General features: G+C 37.2%; 1 protein-coding gene across 1 annotated transcript; it reads left to right on the plus strand.

The window, feature by feature from the left end:
• The first annotated feature begins 1,951 nt into the window (after positions 1 to 1,951).
• On the plus strand, positions 1,952 to 16,621 carry LOC121503562. Its single transcript, XM_041778030.1, has 5 exons — positions 1,952 to 2,023; positions 5,906 to 6,039; positions 6,816 to 6,917; positions 8,493 to 8,675; positions 14,832 to 16,621. Exons 2-5 carry the CDS (start codon positions 5,943 to 5,945, stop codon positions 15,143 to 15,145), a joined length of 696 nt encoding a protein of 231 aa, XP_041633964.1. The 5' UTR covers positions 1,952 to 2,023; positions 5,906 to 5,942; the 3' UTR covers positions 15,146 to 16,621.
• The last annotated feature ends 37 nt before the right edge of the window (positions 16,622 to 16,658 follow it).

Genomic DNA, 16,658 nt, shown 5'->3' on the forward strand with positions numbered 1-16,658 from the left:
TGACAAAAATTTACTTTGATTTTATTTATTTGATTCTCTAATGAACATGTCCTGAGTAGTCACCCAACTTTTGTCCACTGTTAGGGACAATAAAGTCTAGTAGACACTTGACCTGCGTTATCCAATTTTAGGGCACTCTAGTAGACCCTTGACCCTGTCTTATCCAATTTTAGGGCACTCAAGTAGACCCTTGATCCTGTTTTATCCAATTTTAGGGCCCTCTAGTAGACCCTTGACCCTGTCTTATCCAATTTTAGGGCCCTCTAGTAGACCCTTGACCCTGTCTTATCCAATTTGAGGGCACTCTAGCAGACCCTTGACCCTGTCTTATCCAATTTTAGGGCACTCTACTAGACTCTTGACCATGTATTATCCAATTTTAGGGCACACTAGTAGACCCTTGACCCTTTTTTATCCAATTTTAGGGCACTCTAGTAGACCCTTGACCCTGTTTTATCCAATTTAAGGGCACTCAAGTAGACACTTGACCCTGTGTTATCCAATTTTAGGGCACTCAAGTAGACACTTGACCCTGTTTTATCCAGTTTTAGGGCACTCTAGCAGACCCCTGACTCTGTCCTATCCAATTTTAGGGCACTATAGTAGACCCTTGACCCTGTGTTATCCAATTTTAGGGCACTCTAGTAGAGACTTGACCCTGTTTTATCCCATTTTAGGGCACTCAAGTAGACCCTTGACCCTGTATTATCCAATTTTAGGGCACCCTTATAGACACTTGACCTTGTTTTATCCAGTTTTGGGGCACTATAGTAGACTCCTTACCATGTGTTATCCAATTTTAGGGCACTCTACTAGACTCTTGACCATGTATTATCCAATTTTCGGGCACCCTAGTAGACACTTGACCCTGTTTTATTGAATTTTAGGGCACTATAGTAGACCCTTAACCTGTGTTATCCAATTTTAGGGCACTCTAGTAGACACTTGACCCTGTTTTATCCAATTTTAGGGCACTATAGTAGACCCTTAACCTGTGTTATCCAATTTTAGGGCACTCTACTAGACCCTTGACCCTGTTTTATCCAATTTTAGGGCTCTCCTTCTCTCTCTCTCTCTCTCTCTATATATATATATATATACAGTGCTTAACAAATGTATTAGACCACCTGTCATATTTGTCTAAGAGACCATCCAGCACCATGCAGTGCTTTAATGCAAACTCTTTCATTTTCAGTCAGCGCTCCATGTTTTACCATTTTGAACAGGAATGAGGAATTTCAAACTGAATTCACCCAAATTTGAGCCAGCTCACTTGGCTTCTCTGAGAAGTCAGAAATGAATCAAGCGTTACATTCAACCACTAAAACTCATTTTTCTGTTCAGGAATGCGAGTAAATAACTATAATTTGACATATTAATCAAGAAATATTAATGTGCTTTACTATTTTTTCAGTTTTTTTGTAAATCAGTAAATTTGAAAATTCGGGAGTCATTAGTATTGAAGATTAAAGTAGGGGATAGAAAACAGGGAAAATTGCAGTTGATGTTGAACACTTAACCTTATGAAAAGTACCCAACATAAATGTACAAGCAATGATTTCTCAAAAAATCTATTTCCACCACTTAAAGACTTTGACGAGATCAGCTTCAACAAGAATTTTCAGTAGTGTCTACGTAATTTTTATAGTGATTCCCCTTTATTTTTTCTGTATGGTTTACAAAGTTTTTCAATTTCATTAACTCATTTTAATCTCTTCTCAATCAATTTATGAAATATGTTGGATTTCCTCATTATTGATGATTTTTTACGTAATTCCAAAGCTTTGAAATCTTATCAACATTTTTGAGTGTAAAAATGTTTCCCTAATTTAAGAAAGTACAGTGCAGTAATATTTTTAGAGTGTATAAGCACACTACACATAGACTGTAGAAAGAATTACGCAACATGAGAGGCGCTCACGTGACAGTGCTCTAACCAATGCTACACGGAAGTGCTACGGAGTAAAACTCAAATTTGGGGCGGTTGGGTCGGTTTGAGCGTTTCTCTTTCTCTACACATCAGGTTGGTGTTTGTGTGATACATATGATCAAGGTAATATGTTTACAGCTTTGAGCAAACATAATCTGATCTTGGCGTCACACATTAGTAAATTAACTCCAAAGATTTCTAGTTATGGAGATCGCTGATCACTCAACAAGTGCGAAGTACTCTGCATCTCTCTCTCTCTGCACAGTGATTCTTTCATCACGTCTCTCCTAAATGGACCCCTTCCTGTTAAACTTCAGCTTCTGCCATGTTTTAGTTTGTGAATGTTTGAAGAAACGCCGTCAAGTTTCCGCGCTGGTTCTGGTCGTGAATTGATAAAAAAAAACAAAAAAAAACAAAAACCAAAAAAACAGAAACCAAAAAAAACAACCAAAAGAAAAAAAAAAAAAAAATCAAACTTCCTGGCGCAGATCAGCTGTTTTCCCGGAAGAGTATTAGGGCCACTGAAAAAAAACAATTTGAGACGATTTTTTGTGAGAGAAAAGTCATAATTCTAAGAAAAATTCTGACTGTAATCTCAGAATTCAGAATTCTGAAAAAAAAATTGAGATGATTTATTTTCACTTGTGAAAACAAATAATGACGACGTACGTTTAAAGGTGATTTAATAAAAAAAAAAAAGGTTAATGTCACTAACTGATGTCAATGACATTTTTTTAAGGAAAGAAAATCTGTTTCATCTTAAAGGTCAGACCAGGAAAATGTATTTGAAAATGTCCAGTCAAACTAGAATCAGCTCCTCTCTGGTTTAGTTACTACAAGGGCACAAAACTGTTTAAAGAGAACGGCATTTTACAGATTAAGCCACATAATTTTGTTCTGGAAGTATAAAAGATTGGTGCATTAAACTTTAAAACATACAAAATTTCAGTTATTGTTATTTTTTTCATTATCCATCTTATTCCTAGTCCCCATGATTCTTTGCGTGAAATATGGGCGCAACTTCTAGTCGCTAATGGGACTTTGCATTGAATATGAGACGTGAAACGTTGATTATTGGAGCAATTTGGACGTTAAAATATGTAACATTTGTCTGTTTCACCTCAGACGGGATAATAGTATTTCTCCGCCCTCTACTTAAGAGTACAAAGTGACAACATTACCTCAGATAACCTGGACAAGCATATTTAGCTAACTTTATTAGCTTTATATCAGTATAGTAATAGACAATCACGTTTTGTTAAGTTTGGACACCACCTTCAAATAACATTTCTAGTTTGTGGGGTTGCTGAATTTCTTATTCCACCAGCTAATCCTTAAAACGTGGGGATTATATTAATAAAATTATCCATGACTCAAGCTGTCAGCTTTTCAGTTTGGTAAATGTCAAGTTTTGAATTAATGATGAATTAATATTGAAAGAATTACATCCCAAATGCACTTAAACAGTGAACAACATTCATTAACCGTAATTGATGAAGAAAGTTCCATTAATCTTGATCAGGATTTTTGCCATAATTTCCCAGCCGTACTCTAGAAGACACTTTACAATGTTTTTGTCCGCTTTGATTTCTCTGAAGCCACTTTACCACATTTTGTTCACTATTATGGCATCCTGGAGCAGTGGTTCTCAACCTTTTCAGCCCGTGACCCCCAAAATAAAGGTGCAGAGACCGCGGACCCCTGCTGTACCTGAAGGTGGTTGAACAGCAATGAACATTCAAGAATAGTCGTGTGCAGACAAGGCTGTCCATTGGGGGGGGGTCCTGGGACCCAGCCAAAGTGGGGGGACATGGGTCAGGGGACTAAAATATAATCTGTTTTTTTCTGTCAGAACCAATAAAATAATAAAAAAAGATAAGTTATGTTAAATAGCGCTTTTATTTTTGAAAATGTTACAGTGTTTAATATATATGTATATATATATATATATATATATATATATATATATAATATGTATATATTTTTGATTATTATTAATTTCTGTTTGGATTTCATTTTGGTAGGAAGTCCATTTACCTCATGGTCACATGCTTCTGTTTCTTCGTTTCCAGACCTAAAATGGCAAAACGATAAAAGGAAAATCCCAAAACCATTATCGGGCCGTTATTTGATTTTGGTTTTTTCATTTTTCATTTTTTGTTCAGAAAGAAAAAAAAAAGTTTTTTTGTTCTTGGTTGAAAATGAAAAAGGAAAAAGGGCGCCATTTTTCATTTTTTCGTTTATTGGTTTTGACAGAAAAAAACGGATTATACTTTAGTCCCCTGACCCCCATGGAGGTCAACAAAACCATGGTCCATTGTGAAGTTAAACTGTGATAACCATATTTTACATTTGACCTGAATAATAGCCACTCTTTTTAAAGAAACAAATATAGTTATTTATCCATTTAGCCTTCTTAAAATGAAAATAACTTTTGTTAAAAACATAATTAAATGGGTTAAAAATGGCTTAAATTGGTTAATAATGGCAAAAAATTACAGAAAAGGTGGTGAAATTGGATTTTGAAGAGCCTAAATGGGTTAAAAGTGGCAAAAAATTCAATAAAAATGGCAACAGATAACCAAAAAGTGGCAAGAACAGGCACAAAAATTGGTAACGGAGGATTCAAAAGTGGCTGAAATGGCTTTCAAGTGCAAAAAATTGTTGGAAATTTGATGGAATGAGATGAAAAAGTGATATAAACTGGCAAAACTGGGTTAACTGTGATTAAAATGGGCAAAAAGGGGTGTAAAAAGTTGTTGATAGAGGCAATAATGGGTCAACAGAGGCAATGATAGGCAGAAAGTGGCAAGAATTGGTTTAGATGTGGGAAAAACAGGCAGAAAAAGAGACAGAAAGGGTTTCAAAAAGACAAAAATGGGTTTTAAGTGGCAAAAAAAAGCTAAAATTGACACAATTGGTGTTAAAAAGTGATGAAAAAGGGTTAGCATTTGGTAAGTTAGTGTCAAGTGGCAATGGTGTATTTTAAAAAATATTCGTTTTTTTTAAGGCATCCTGTGACCCCTCTCAGTGTCTCGCGACCCCCAACAGGGTCCCAACCTAAAGGTTGGGAACCATTGTCCTAGAGGATACTTAACCCTTAGAGCTCACAGCCATTTTTTCTTTTCACTGTTGTGTCTCGTCTGGACTTTTTGTCTTAAAAATCTTGTAAAACATCAACCCTGCAGTCCACAGTAAAGCTCTAAACAGCCTTCTCTTCAGGACTACCTGGGCTTTAAGAATATGTGTGCTGCAGTAATGTCACTTGAACTGAGAGATTTATTTATTTTTAACTTGTAGGAATTTCAAGCAGAAAAAACTCAGTGTTGAAAAAATCAATCGGTTACAGTACAATAGAAAACCCGCTCAAATTATGGCAAGTCCATTTAAACGCCCACAGCCCAACACAAAACCACCTAATATGGCATCACTGCCAGGCAAAGTTTGTCTTGCATGCTATGAAGAAGGCGCTGTGATTGGTGGGTCAGTGGACCAATCAGATAGTCAAAGAGTGTAAATCATGCGAGCCCTCCTGAGTTTTTTGTAAGGTGCGCATCATTACTCATAACTAAATTCTCGACTTAAAAATGTAGATTAGATGTTTCAGAAGTCTCCTCGGTGAATCAGAGATGGAGATGTTTGCTGTCGGACTAAATCCGACCAGGAAAGAGGAAGAGGAATGTCATGTAAACAAACTGTTTGATAAAAAAGACCATAATACTGTAAAGTTTAAGCAAACAACAGTGCTTTAATAGGGTCAGGACCCCTCTGGTCTTTAAGTTTCTCTCTCTGTTTCTGTCTCTGTCTCGGTCCTCTGGGACTCGTGTAGTGATTCAGTCTTTCCTCTTAAATGAAGGAACTGAAACGTCTGTTCAGCACTCTGTATTCATTTCATAAATCCTCCCTTTGCATCTCCTCCTCTGGGCCTCTCAGCTCTGTGTCTTCACATCAAGTTTTTTGTGTCTTTATCATCAGCACAGAGGAGTGTAGCTCAGTTTTGACTTCTGCCACCATGGGGGTCTGTCCTGATGGTAAACACTGGGATAGCCTGATAAAAAGATGCATGCCCGGCAACATGAAAAGCAGATCAAAACCTAAACCGACCACAGGTGAGTCGCTTAACATCTGTCTATAAATCCAGGTGGAGGGTTTTTCCTTGCCTCTTGAGCGGCGTTGGTTTTGGTCTAAAACATCTTTGAGCTCACTTGACTTTTCCTGGGGTCTCCTTTTAAAGCTAACTGGAACATTTCTAGGCTGTTTGAACCTGCTCTTTCTGCCTGGCTTTCCTTTTAAAATACTGGACTCCAGCACCTACGTATTATCAAAGTCGTAGGAGGAGGAAAGAGGTTCCCATACTGAGACGGAATCCTCCACTGAATCACAGTTTACACTTTGTATCTTTTTAAAGAATTGATTTGGAGCTTTGAACGCTTTTATTTTGAAAGGACAGTGGAAAGAGAGGGATTGACATGCAGGAAAGGGGCCACCAGTGGGACTTGAACCCAGGCTCCCCTTTAAGTCAGGGGTGTCAAACTTAAGGCCCAGGGGCCAAATCCGGCCTGTGGTACAGTTACAGCAGGCCTGCAAGATCATATCCTGTTCTTATTAGAACTGGCCCTAAAACATAAGGTCTGCAGATTTCCTCCAGTATAAAAGTAAGTCATAAAAAAAGAATAAAAATAATTAGATAAAAAGAATGGTGGGAAAAGAAATTAATTTGTGTTTTCATTTCATATTTTCAATTTTGCATTGCACAACTATGTCTTCAATCTATTATCTGGACTTTTATTACATAGTTTGACCTTTTATATTTATCATTTGAACTGTTTATCTCGTATTTTGACCATTTTTAATTTATCTTTTTGACTTGTCTCATATATGTCAGCCCTGCGATTGACTGGTGACCAGACAAGGGTGTACCCTGCCTCTCGCCCGATGACAGCTGGGATAGGCTCCAGACCCCCCACAACCCGAAATGGAATAAACAGTATGGAAAATGGATGGATGGATTGACTTGTCTCATATTTCGGCTTTGTCAAATTTTTATTTATATCTCATATTTTGAGCTTTGCCATTTATTATATTGACTTTTTATCTTATATTTTGAGCTTTTCCATTTATTAGATTGACTTTTTATCTTATATTTTGAGCTTTTCCATTTATTAGATTGACTTTTATCTCATTTTTAAAGCTTTTCCATTTATTATATTGAATTTTATCTCATATTTTGAGCTTCTCTATTGTTTATATTGACTTTTCTCTCATATTTTGAGCTTTCCTATTTATTATACTGACTTTTTATCTCATATTTTGAGTTTTTCTATTCATTAGATTGACTCTTATCTTATATTTTGAGCTTTCCCATTTATTATATAACTTTTTATCTCATATTTGAGCTTTTCCATTTATTATATTAACTTTTTATCTCATATTTGAGCTTTTCCATTTATTATATTAACTTTTTATCTCATATTTTGAGCTTTTCCATTTATTGTATTGACTTTTATCTCATATTTTGAGCTTTTCTATTTATTATATTGACTTTTTATCTCATATTTTGAACTTTTAAGTTTATTATTTTGATCTTTATCTCAAATTTTGAACCCTGAGGTGCGCCATTTTAAATTTTAAGTCATATTTTTGCCTTAAAAACATGATTGTGAGTTTGTTTTTTATATACAGTGCTTAACAAATTTATTACCACCCTAACCCTGACCAATGTAAGGTTTATGCAACAGCTGCCCTAAATTAACAGCATTGATAATTACCAAAATCATTTTTTATGTTTCTGCAATGGTTAATACACCAATATGTAGAAGCTCTTTAACCCAAGTGATATTTTTAATGCTAAAATGTAATTACTATTGTTATCCATGAATTTTCAAATGTACTGTTTTACAAAAAACTGAAAAAATAGTAAAGTACATTAATATTTCTTGATTAATATGTCAAATTATCGTTATTTACTTGCATTCCTGAACAGAAAATGAGTTTTAGGGGTTGAATGTTATGCTTGATTAATTTCTGACTTCTCAGAGAAGCCCAGTGAGCCGGCTCACATTTGGGTGAATACAGTTTGAAATTCCTCATTCCTATTCAAAATGGTAAAACGTGGAGAGCTGACTGAAACTGAAAGAGTCTGCATTAAAGCACTTCATGATGCTGGATGGTCTCTGAGACAAATATGACAGATGGTCTAATAAATTTGTTAAGCACTGTATTTGCCTTTTTAAAGCATTAGTTTAACATCTTATTTTGTGTTTTGACCTTTTAAACTAATAAGCTTGACTTTTTATCTCAGATTATGAGCCTTTTAACCAATTATTTTGACTTTTAAATCTCAAAATCATGTTTTATCAGTGAAAATGAGGTTGACAGTTTGGTTAAATGTGGACCCTGTTAGGCCCTCAGGTTAGACCTTAATTCAGAATGTGATTGAGTTTGACACCCCTGCTTTAGATGCTGTTTTGCCTGACTATTAACTACTTCTTTGTTTTTATATCTGCCATTTATGTGATCTAATTCCCTACTAAGTCAAATCTAATCAATATTTTCCTCTCAGAGCCGACCCTTCCTCCGGTGGTCCAGGTGAAATCCACAACTCCTGCTCCTAAGACGTCCTCAGAGGCGTTGCTAAGTCCATTCATGTGGATCAGTGTGGCTCTGGTCACCCTGGGTCTCATCCTGATCGTGTCTCTGTGGTTAATCATTTGCATAAAGCGGACTAGGAACAGAAGAATGCTGGGTAAGGATAAAAAACTCTGTGATTAAATGTCATTTGTGGTTTTAAAAGAGGATATGGTGAGTGGAATATTTAAACACACAAAGAACCTAAGCCTCATCCCTAATCCGAACCTTAACCATAACCCTTATATCTCACCCAAAACTCTTAACATGATTGTGACGTTCTTTTTTATATGTATTTGACTTTTTAATTCTTAAAGGGATTTTTGGGGATTTTTGAGGTTGGATTGTATGAGGTACTTGGGTATAGTAGTGGCATTAGCCTCCAGTGATTTCTGTGAAAGTTGATCAAAACTCTTAACCTTAAAGCCTTACCTGAATCCTCAACCTCTATCTCTTAGCCATTACCAGTAACCTTTCACCATCATGCTTAACTCTTATCTATTACCCTTAACTCTTCGCCATAAATCATAACATAACCCTTAACCCTACCCTTACCCATAATTCTTAACGCTTATCCATAACCTTTGACCATCATCCATAACCCCTTAAGACAGTGGTTCTCAACCTTGGGGTGGGGACCCCATTGGGGGTCGTGAGACACTGAGATAGGGTCAACAGATGCCTTAAAAAAACTAAGAATATTTTTTAGATAACACTGTTGCCACTTCACTCCAATTTTACCAAATTTTAACAATTTTTCATCACCTTTTAACATCAATTTTGGCACATTTTTGCCCCTTAAAACCAATTTTTGTCAATTTTATACCCTTTCTGCCTGTTTTTTTGTCACTTCTAAACCAATCCTTGCCACTTTCTGCCAATCGTTGCCTCTGCTGATCCATTATTGCCTCTATCGACCACTTTTTACACCCCTTTTTGCCCATTTTAACCACAGTTACCCCATTTTTGCTAGTTTATTACAATTTTTCATCCCAAACCACCTAATTTCCACCAATTTTTTGCACTTTAAAGCCATTTCAGTCACTTTTTAATCCCCTTTCACCACTTTTTGTGCCCGTTTTTGACTATTTAATCCATATTTGTTTATTTTTTGTGCCACTTTTATCTCATTTTTGCCACTTCTAACCCATTTATGTTCTTTAAAAATCCAATTTCTACACCTTTTCCACAATTTTTTGCCATATTAACTTATTTAAGCAATTTTTAACCCATTTTAAATAGGTTTGTAACAAAAGTTATCATTTGTGTCTATTTGAAACCCTTTGTGTCTGTTTTTTCTGCTTGTTTTTCCCTCGTCCAAACCAGTTCTTGCCACTTTCTGCCTATCATTGCCTCTGTTGACTCATTATTGCCTCTATCAACCACTTTTTACACCCCCTTTTTTCCCCCATTTTAACCACAGTTAACCCAGTTTTGCCAGTTTATATCACTTTTTCATCTCATTCCACCAAATTTCCAACAGTTTTTTGCATTTTAAAGCCATTTCAGCCACTTTTTAATTCTCTTTTACCAAGTTTTAGGCCTGTTTGTGTCACTGTAACCAATTTTTGGATATTGGTTGCCACTTTTATTGATTTTTTGCCTCTTTTAACCCATTTATGTTCTTTAAAATCAAATTTACCACCTTTTCTACCAATTTTTGCCATTATAATCAAATTTAAGCTATTTTAACCCATTTTTATTATGTTTTTAACAAAAGTTATTTTTATTTAAAGAAGGCTAAATGAATAAATAAAGATATTTGTTTCTTTAATAGGAGTGGACATTACTTAGGTCAACTATAAAAACAGTTTTTCACAGCTTAACTTCACAATGGACCATGATTTTGCTGACCTCCATGGGCCCCCAGTTTGGCCGGGTCCCAGAAACCTCTCCCTTTATCCCCCTTATGGACGGCCTTGTCTGCACACGACTATCCTAGAATGTTCATGGCTGTTTAGCCACCTTCAGGTACAGTGGGGTCCCCGGTCAGAGGTTAAGAACCACTGCCCTAAGATACCATGTGAAAATATACAATCTCCATTATTTTATTGATCAATAGTATTAAAAAATGGTTAAAATTCTGAGAAACCACATCTGTTACAAGAGATATGTGCTAGAACGGTAGTTCTCAACTGGTCCAGCCTCAGGACCCACCAGTCTGTCTTAGGACGGACAAGTTTCCAAAAAATTTTCAACAATGCATGTTTAGTTGATTGAATATGTTGCAGTTTGTAGCATGATTGGACAAAAACACCAGATATTAAAAAGAAAAGGGACAAAACTAACACATTTTATACCCTCTTTCCCCGTCATTATGTGTCAATTTTGCCAATTTCCCAGAGAACTTGAGAAATTACTTCGCTATCATGGGAAAAGTATCCATTCGTTGTATTAAGAGGAGATAAATTAGTTGAAATATTGATCAAACATTTAATTTTTCCCAATTTAACAGTGAAACAGGGTAGAATAAAAGGTATTGATGCATGTCCAATAAGGGCTTTTTGCCTTTATTTTTGCGAACCACTGAAAACTGCTCTGTGACCCACTTTTGGGTCCCAACCCACCAGTTGAAAACCACTGTGCTAGAAGATGTTAAATTAGCCAAAATTACTGGCAAACTCTTGAGTCACACAGGTGCCAGTATCACCCTCCTCTCCAAATGTCACATATATTTGTATAATTTAGACAGTTTTCATTTTTTTATTCCTCAATTTTTGCTGTAAAAACAATAAATCACCAAATATTGGGGGTTTTGGACCTCTGCTTTTGGTATCAATCAGGTATTGATGATGTAGATTTTGCTAGAATCATATCAAAGTTTAAAATGCTGATTTTGTGACGCCCTTCGTTAACTGCTGGTCATCCTATTTCTCTGTGTGAGGAGGATGTAACACATGTCGCTGTAGGTGCAAGGGAGGCTGCAGGTGATGAAGTGTGACGTTCATGAACACTGACTGAAGAAACTACAGAGTTTCTGTTCTCTTCTTTGCAGGCGTCCCCTGGGTCGGCAGCTCTCTTACAGTTATTCTGGCTCTCACAAACACGCAGGCATCCGTTAGTTAGACAGGACGGGCTCAGAAACCACACACACATTAACTGTCAAACAGCAGAATAACAAGCTCCATGTGTCAGGAGGGTTTAAAGGTACAATGAGGAGAATTTAAAGGGTAGCGAAACTCCAAAGTTTCAGCTGAGGTTCTTTAACCCTTGAAGTGGAGGGAGGGCGTGTAAGGCAGGCCCACTCCCTCATTTCTACTGTCCCTTATCAGCCACAACGTCACTGAGTCTAATCTGCTCTTAGATCAACCATAATGTCATAACCATTCAAGCTAGACTCACCACGAGCTACCTGAGTGAGAAAAAATGATACATGGTTGCATAAAATACACATTTAGAATGTTTTTGATCGTGTTTTGAGAAAAACCAACACTTCCTTATTACCCACAATCCTACAGGGCCATAGCAACTTCTCTAATGGGTGGAGCTTTGACCAGAGATTGGCCAGTTGTATTAAAAAAAAGAAACTCAGTTGCACTTGAGTATTTTAACCAGTAGAGGGCAGCACATTTTAACACAAAATGTGAAATTTAAATATTTTTTGTGAAAATATAAGATTAGGATTCTAACTGATCGGTTGGGGGGGGGGGGCGATGTCCAGATCACTGATCTCTGTGGGATCCAGACGAGACTGGGGCTCTTGATTTGCTGAGTGAGGAGGTAATGTCTTCAGGTCCAAAACAAAGATCCAGGCATTCTGGGATGCCTTGGATTCTGAAATCGAATTTTTGAATGGGGAGAGCGTGGAAGTTGTAGAGTGGTTCATCTATCTTGGTTGCATAATCCATCAGTCCGCTGAATGCGAGGCTGAGATCTACCACAGACTTCAACTTTCAGACGAATGATGATTTAGACAGTGTGGCATTCCCCGTTTCTGAGCATGCAGGTGAAAGTCATGGGTGCCGCCTGGACTTATTTGTGACGTCTTCTCTTTGGTGCGTTTTTGGCTATGGTTGTGTGTCTAATGCTGATTGGCTCAGGAGAGCAGGGACTGGAAGGGTCAGCTGCTTTATGGGCTCCTGGCACATTTTGGGGCCGTGATCTAGCTCTGGGGTTCCCAAATTTTTCAGCCTGTGACCCCCCAAAAAAACAGCATCAGAGACCGGGGACCCCCATCTTTCCTTTAGGCGGGATAAAGCACATGATACTGCACAAAGCATTATGTACAAAAAGGTAGCTTTTATAACTTTTACTTGCATTTAAGCACAAATATCACTAAATCAATGGTTCTCAACCTTTTCAGCCCATGACCCCCAAAATAAAGGTGCAGAGACCGGGGACCCTGCTGTACCTGAAGGTGGTTGATCAGCCATGAACATTCTAGAATAGTTGTGTGCAGACAAGGCCGTCCATAAGGGGGATAAAGGGAGAGGTTTCTGGGACCCAGCCAAACTGGGGGCCCATGGAGGTCAGCAAAATCATGGTCCATTGTGAAGTTAAGCTGTGAAAACCATATTTATAGTTGACCTGAATAATAACCACTCTTATTAAAGAAACAGATATCTTTATTTATTCATTTAGCCTTCTTTAAATGAAAATAACTTTTGTTAAAAACATAATAAAAATGGGTTAAAATGGCTTAAATTGGTTAACAATGGCAAAAATTGGTAGAAAAGGTGGTGAAATTGGATTTTAAAAATCATAAATGGGTTAAAAGTGGCAAAAAATCAATAAAAGTGGCAACCAATAACCAAAAATTGGTTACAGTGACAAAAACAGGCCTTAAAAATTGGTAAAAGAGGATTTAAAAGTGGCTGAAATGACTTTAAAGTGCAAAAAATTGTTGGAAATTTGGTGGAATGAGACGAAAAATTGATATAAACTGGCAAAAAGTGGTTGATAGAGGCAATAATGAGTGAACAGAGGGAACGATAGGCATAAAGTGGTTTAGAAATTGGTTTAGATGAGGAAAAAACAGGCAGAAAAAAGTGATGCAAAGGCTTTCAAATAGACAAAATTGGGTTTTAAGTGGCAAAAATGTGCTAAAATTGGCTAAAATGATGTTAAAAAGTGATGAAAAGGGTTAACATTTGGTAAAATTATTGTCAAGTGGCAACAGTGTAATTTTAAAAATATTCTGCTTTTTTAAGGCATCTGGTGACCCTATCTCAGTGTCTCGTGACCCCCAACAGGGTCCCAACCTCAAGGTTGGGAACCATTGCACTAAGTTACACTTTGATTTTTATTTGAACTCATTTTAACAATATTTTTTTGAAAAATAGATCAAATTTATTATTTTAAATCATATTAAATTTCTCTTTGTTTTACGGAAAGCATCCCACCACCCCTCTTCACAGTCTTGCAACCCTCCTAGGGGTCCCGACCTCCACTTTTGGAACCACTGATCTATCTCACTGCATACTGGGTGTGAGGAACCGGTGGGCTGGTCGTGTTGCCAGGGGCAACTGTGTGCTACATGGAGGGGTCAGCTGGGAAGATACCTGGAGAGATGGGGCATGGGTCTGGCACAGGCCTGGACGATGGCCATCAGGACTAGCTTGACTTAGCGAAGTGCTGAGAATAACTCCCATGATTCCTAGCTACCCCCCTTAAAGCATAGTTATCACAGAGCATTAAAATGGGAGTGTTTTGTTGGCTAAAAGGACTAAACTGGCTAAAGCCTGTACGTTTTAGAGTCAGTAACCAGCAGCCTTTATAGACAGAAACATTTTAAAATGCAGATCATGCAGCAAAGCTTTACTTTTTGTTCTTCACATAAAAATCACCAGCATGAACATGACCATATTTAAATCTTCTTAAATGCAGCTCATGTGCTTCTTAAACCCAATTATTAAAATATCTTTAACCACAGCATGATTATCTGCTGACTGAGACGACCATCTCTGAATAGACGTTTATCCACAGGACGACGAGAATGTGAAAAACTAGAGTAGGCATCAGCTTTTTTCACTTAGCTGCTGTGAAATAAAGCATTGTTTCACATGAGATCTACTGTGATTCAATAGAAGCTTCTTTGACAGCAGTTTACCTAATATATGTTAACATATGGCTGTGGTATTGTGCAGTCTCTCTCTCCTTTAGTGCAACATCAGCGTTTTGTTTTAACTGGAGCTGAAAGCTCTGTTGATCCTGCTTGCTCAAAGACTTGCTCTTTCTGGAAAGGAAATAACATTTGCTTGATTTGGTGCTGTATGTATAAATATGGACTGATTGATGGTTCATCAGCCTCACTGATTTTTGTGTGTGTTTTTAGATGACTCAGAGCAGCAGGATCCTCTTCAGAAAGCAAACCCTCCCGTTGAAATCCACTTTGAGCCTCCGGGCAGAAACATCCCTACAGAGACGTCACACAGAGCCCCTGAAGACCCTTCAATCTGCACTCAACTGGACACAGGAGACCAAACAGGATCCGAGGAGAGTTTCACCGTTTGTCGTTGTCTCCCAAGGCATGCTGGGATGGAGTCAGAGTTTGGACTGGCTGCAGGAAACAATATGAGGGAGCACAGAGTCCCGCTCCCCGCCACAGAGCTGGGTGGTACTGTGTTAGTCACAACAAAGACTGTGTAGTGTGAATGTTTAACTGTGTTTATAAAACCTTTTCTTCACTGCACACTCTGCACATTGAGATCACTCAGTACGTTTACATGCACCGCAATAGTCGATCAGGACTGCTCTATCTGTCCCAGTATACATGCAGAATAGGAGGATGAACAAGATCAGTATGAGCCCTCTTTCATCAAGTCACAACGGACCTTCTTCCTGTTCACCATGATGCAAGTTAGCAGCAGCTGTCTGGTTGTTTGTGAAAACATGAACACATTTAACGCTCTGTACATTTTTGTACATCTTCTATGCTGTTAGTAAAAACACGATGCACTTTATCAGCCTGGCTTATAGTTAGATCTGAAGGCAGAAAACCACCCGACTTTTGCTTTGCTTGGTGTTTACGCTAACTGACTTCTGCCTCATTGCCTGGAGCATGCTCAGCTATGTGGCTAATGTAGATAACAAGATAGAATATAATATACATAGAATATGTTACCGCTTTGTGAGCTTAGCTTTAGCTACATCAGCTATATAGCTACATAGCTAATAAAGCTGCATAGATAACTTAGCTACATTTTCTACATAGCAATGTTATCTATATAGCTATGTAGAATAATACGGCTACATAGCAGCTTTTTGAGCTTACCTACATTAGCTACATGGCTGCATAGCTATAAATCTGCTAACATAGCTTTGTAGGAACATTAGCTATGCAGCTATTTTAGCTACATAGTTAAATTGCTAACATAGCTACATGGATAATATGTAAGGGTTATCCATGTAGCTATGTTATCAACATAGCAGTTACCTACACAGCTTACGCAGATAATGTAGCTACATTGATAGAACAGCTATGTTATCTACATAGCTATGATATCTACATAACTGTTACTCACGTAGCCTTGTAGATAATATTGCTGCAGAGCTTACATAGCTGCTTTATGAGTTTAAACTTTAGCTACATTTGCTACATAGCTATACAAGTCTTAGCATGTCTTTGTAGCAACATTAGCTATGCAGATATGTTAGCTACATAGTTATGTAGCTAACAGCTATTTTGATATGTTTTGAGTACAATTCCAGACAATCATGTATACATGCATTTAAAAATCCTGTTTTCATCAGACTAATACAACAAAACAGCTTTTCTGAGTGCATGTAAACATACTGAGTGTGGTTAGTTTCTTTTCATTTTTATCCATATTCTGGGTATCTTCTTTCCTACCATGTTTTGATGGTTTTTAGATCATTTTTGAATTGTTCTGCTTCTTTTTTGTGTCTTTTTCTGCATAGTAGTTTCTGGGTAAATTGGTGTCCAATAGTACATTTTAAACTGTGTATTGTTTACTTTACCTCAAAGTTTTACAAAAAGAGAAAAAAACATGATGTGCTCTTAATCTTTTTCTGTATTTCAAAAATGTTTATTCAAACAAAATCATCACAGGAATGTTTCTGATGTTCTGAAAAAAGTGTTTTAATAAAGTTTAAGGTTTGACAGACAAATATTCTTCTGTTTCACTGCCTCTGCAGCACA

The sequence above is a fragment of the Cheilinus undulatus genome, linkage group 21 (genome assembly GCF_018320785.1).
Source record: "Cheilinus undulatus linkage group 21, ASM1832078v1, whole genome shotgun sequence".
NCBI classification, from domain to species: Eukaryota; Metazoa; Chordata; class Actinopteri; order Labriformes; family Labridae; genus Cheilinus; species Cheilinus undulatus.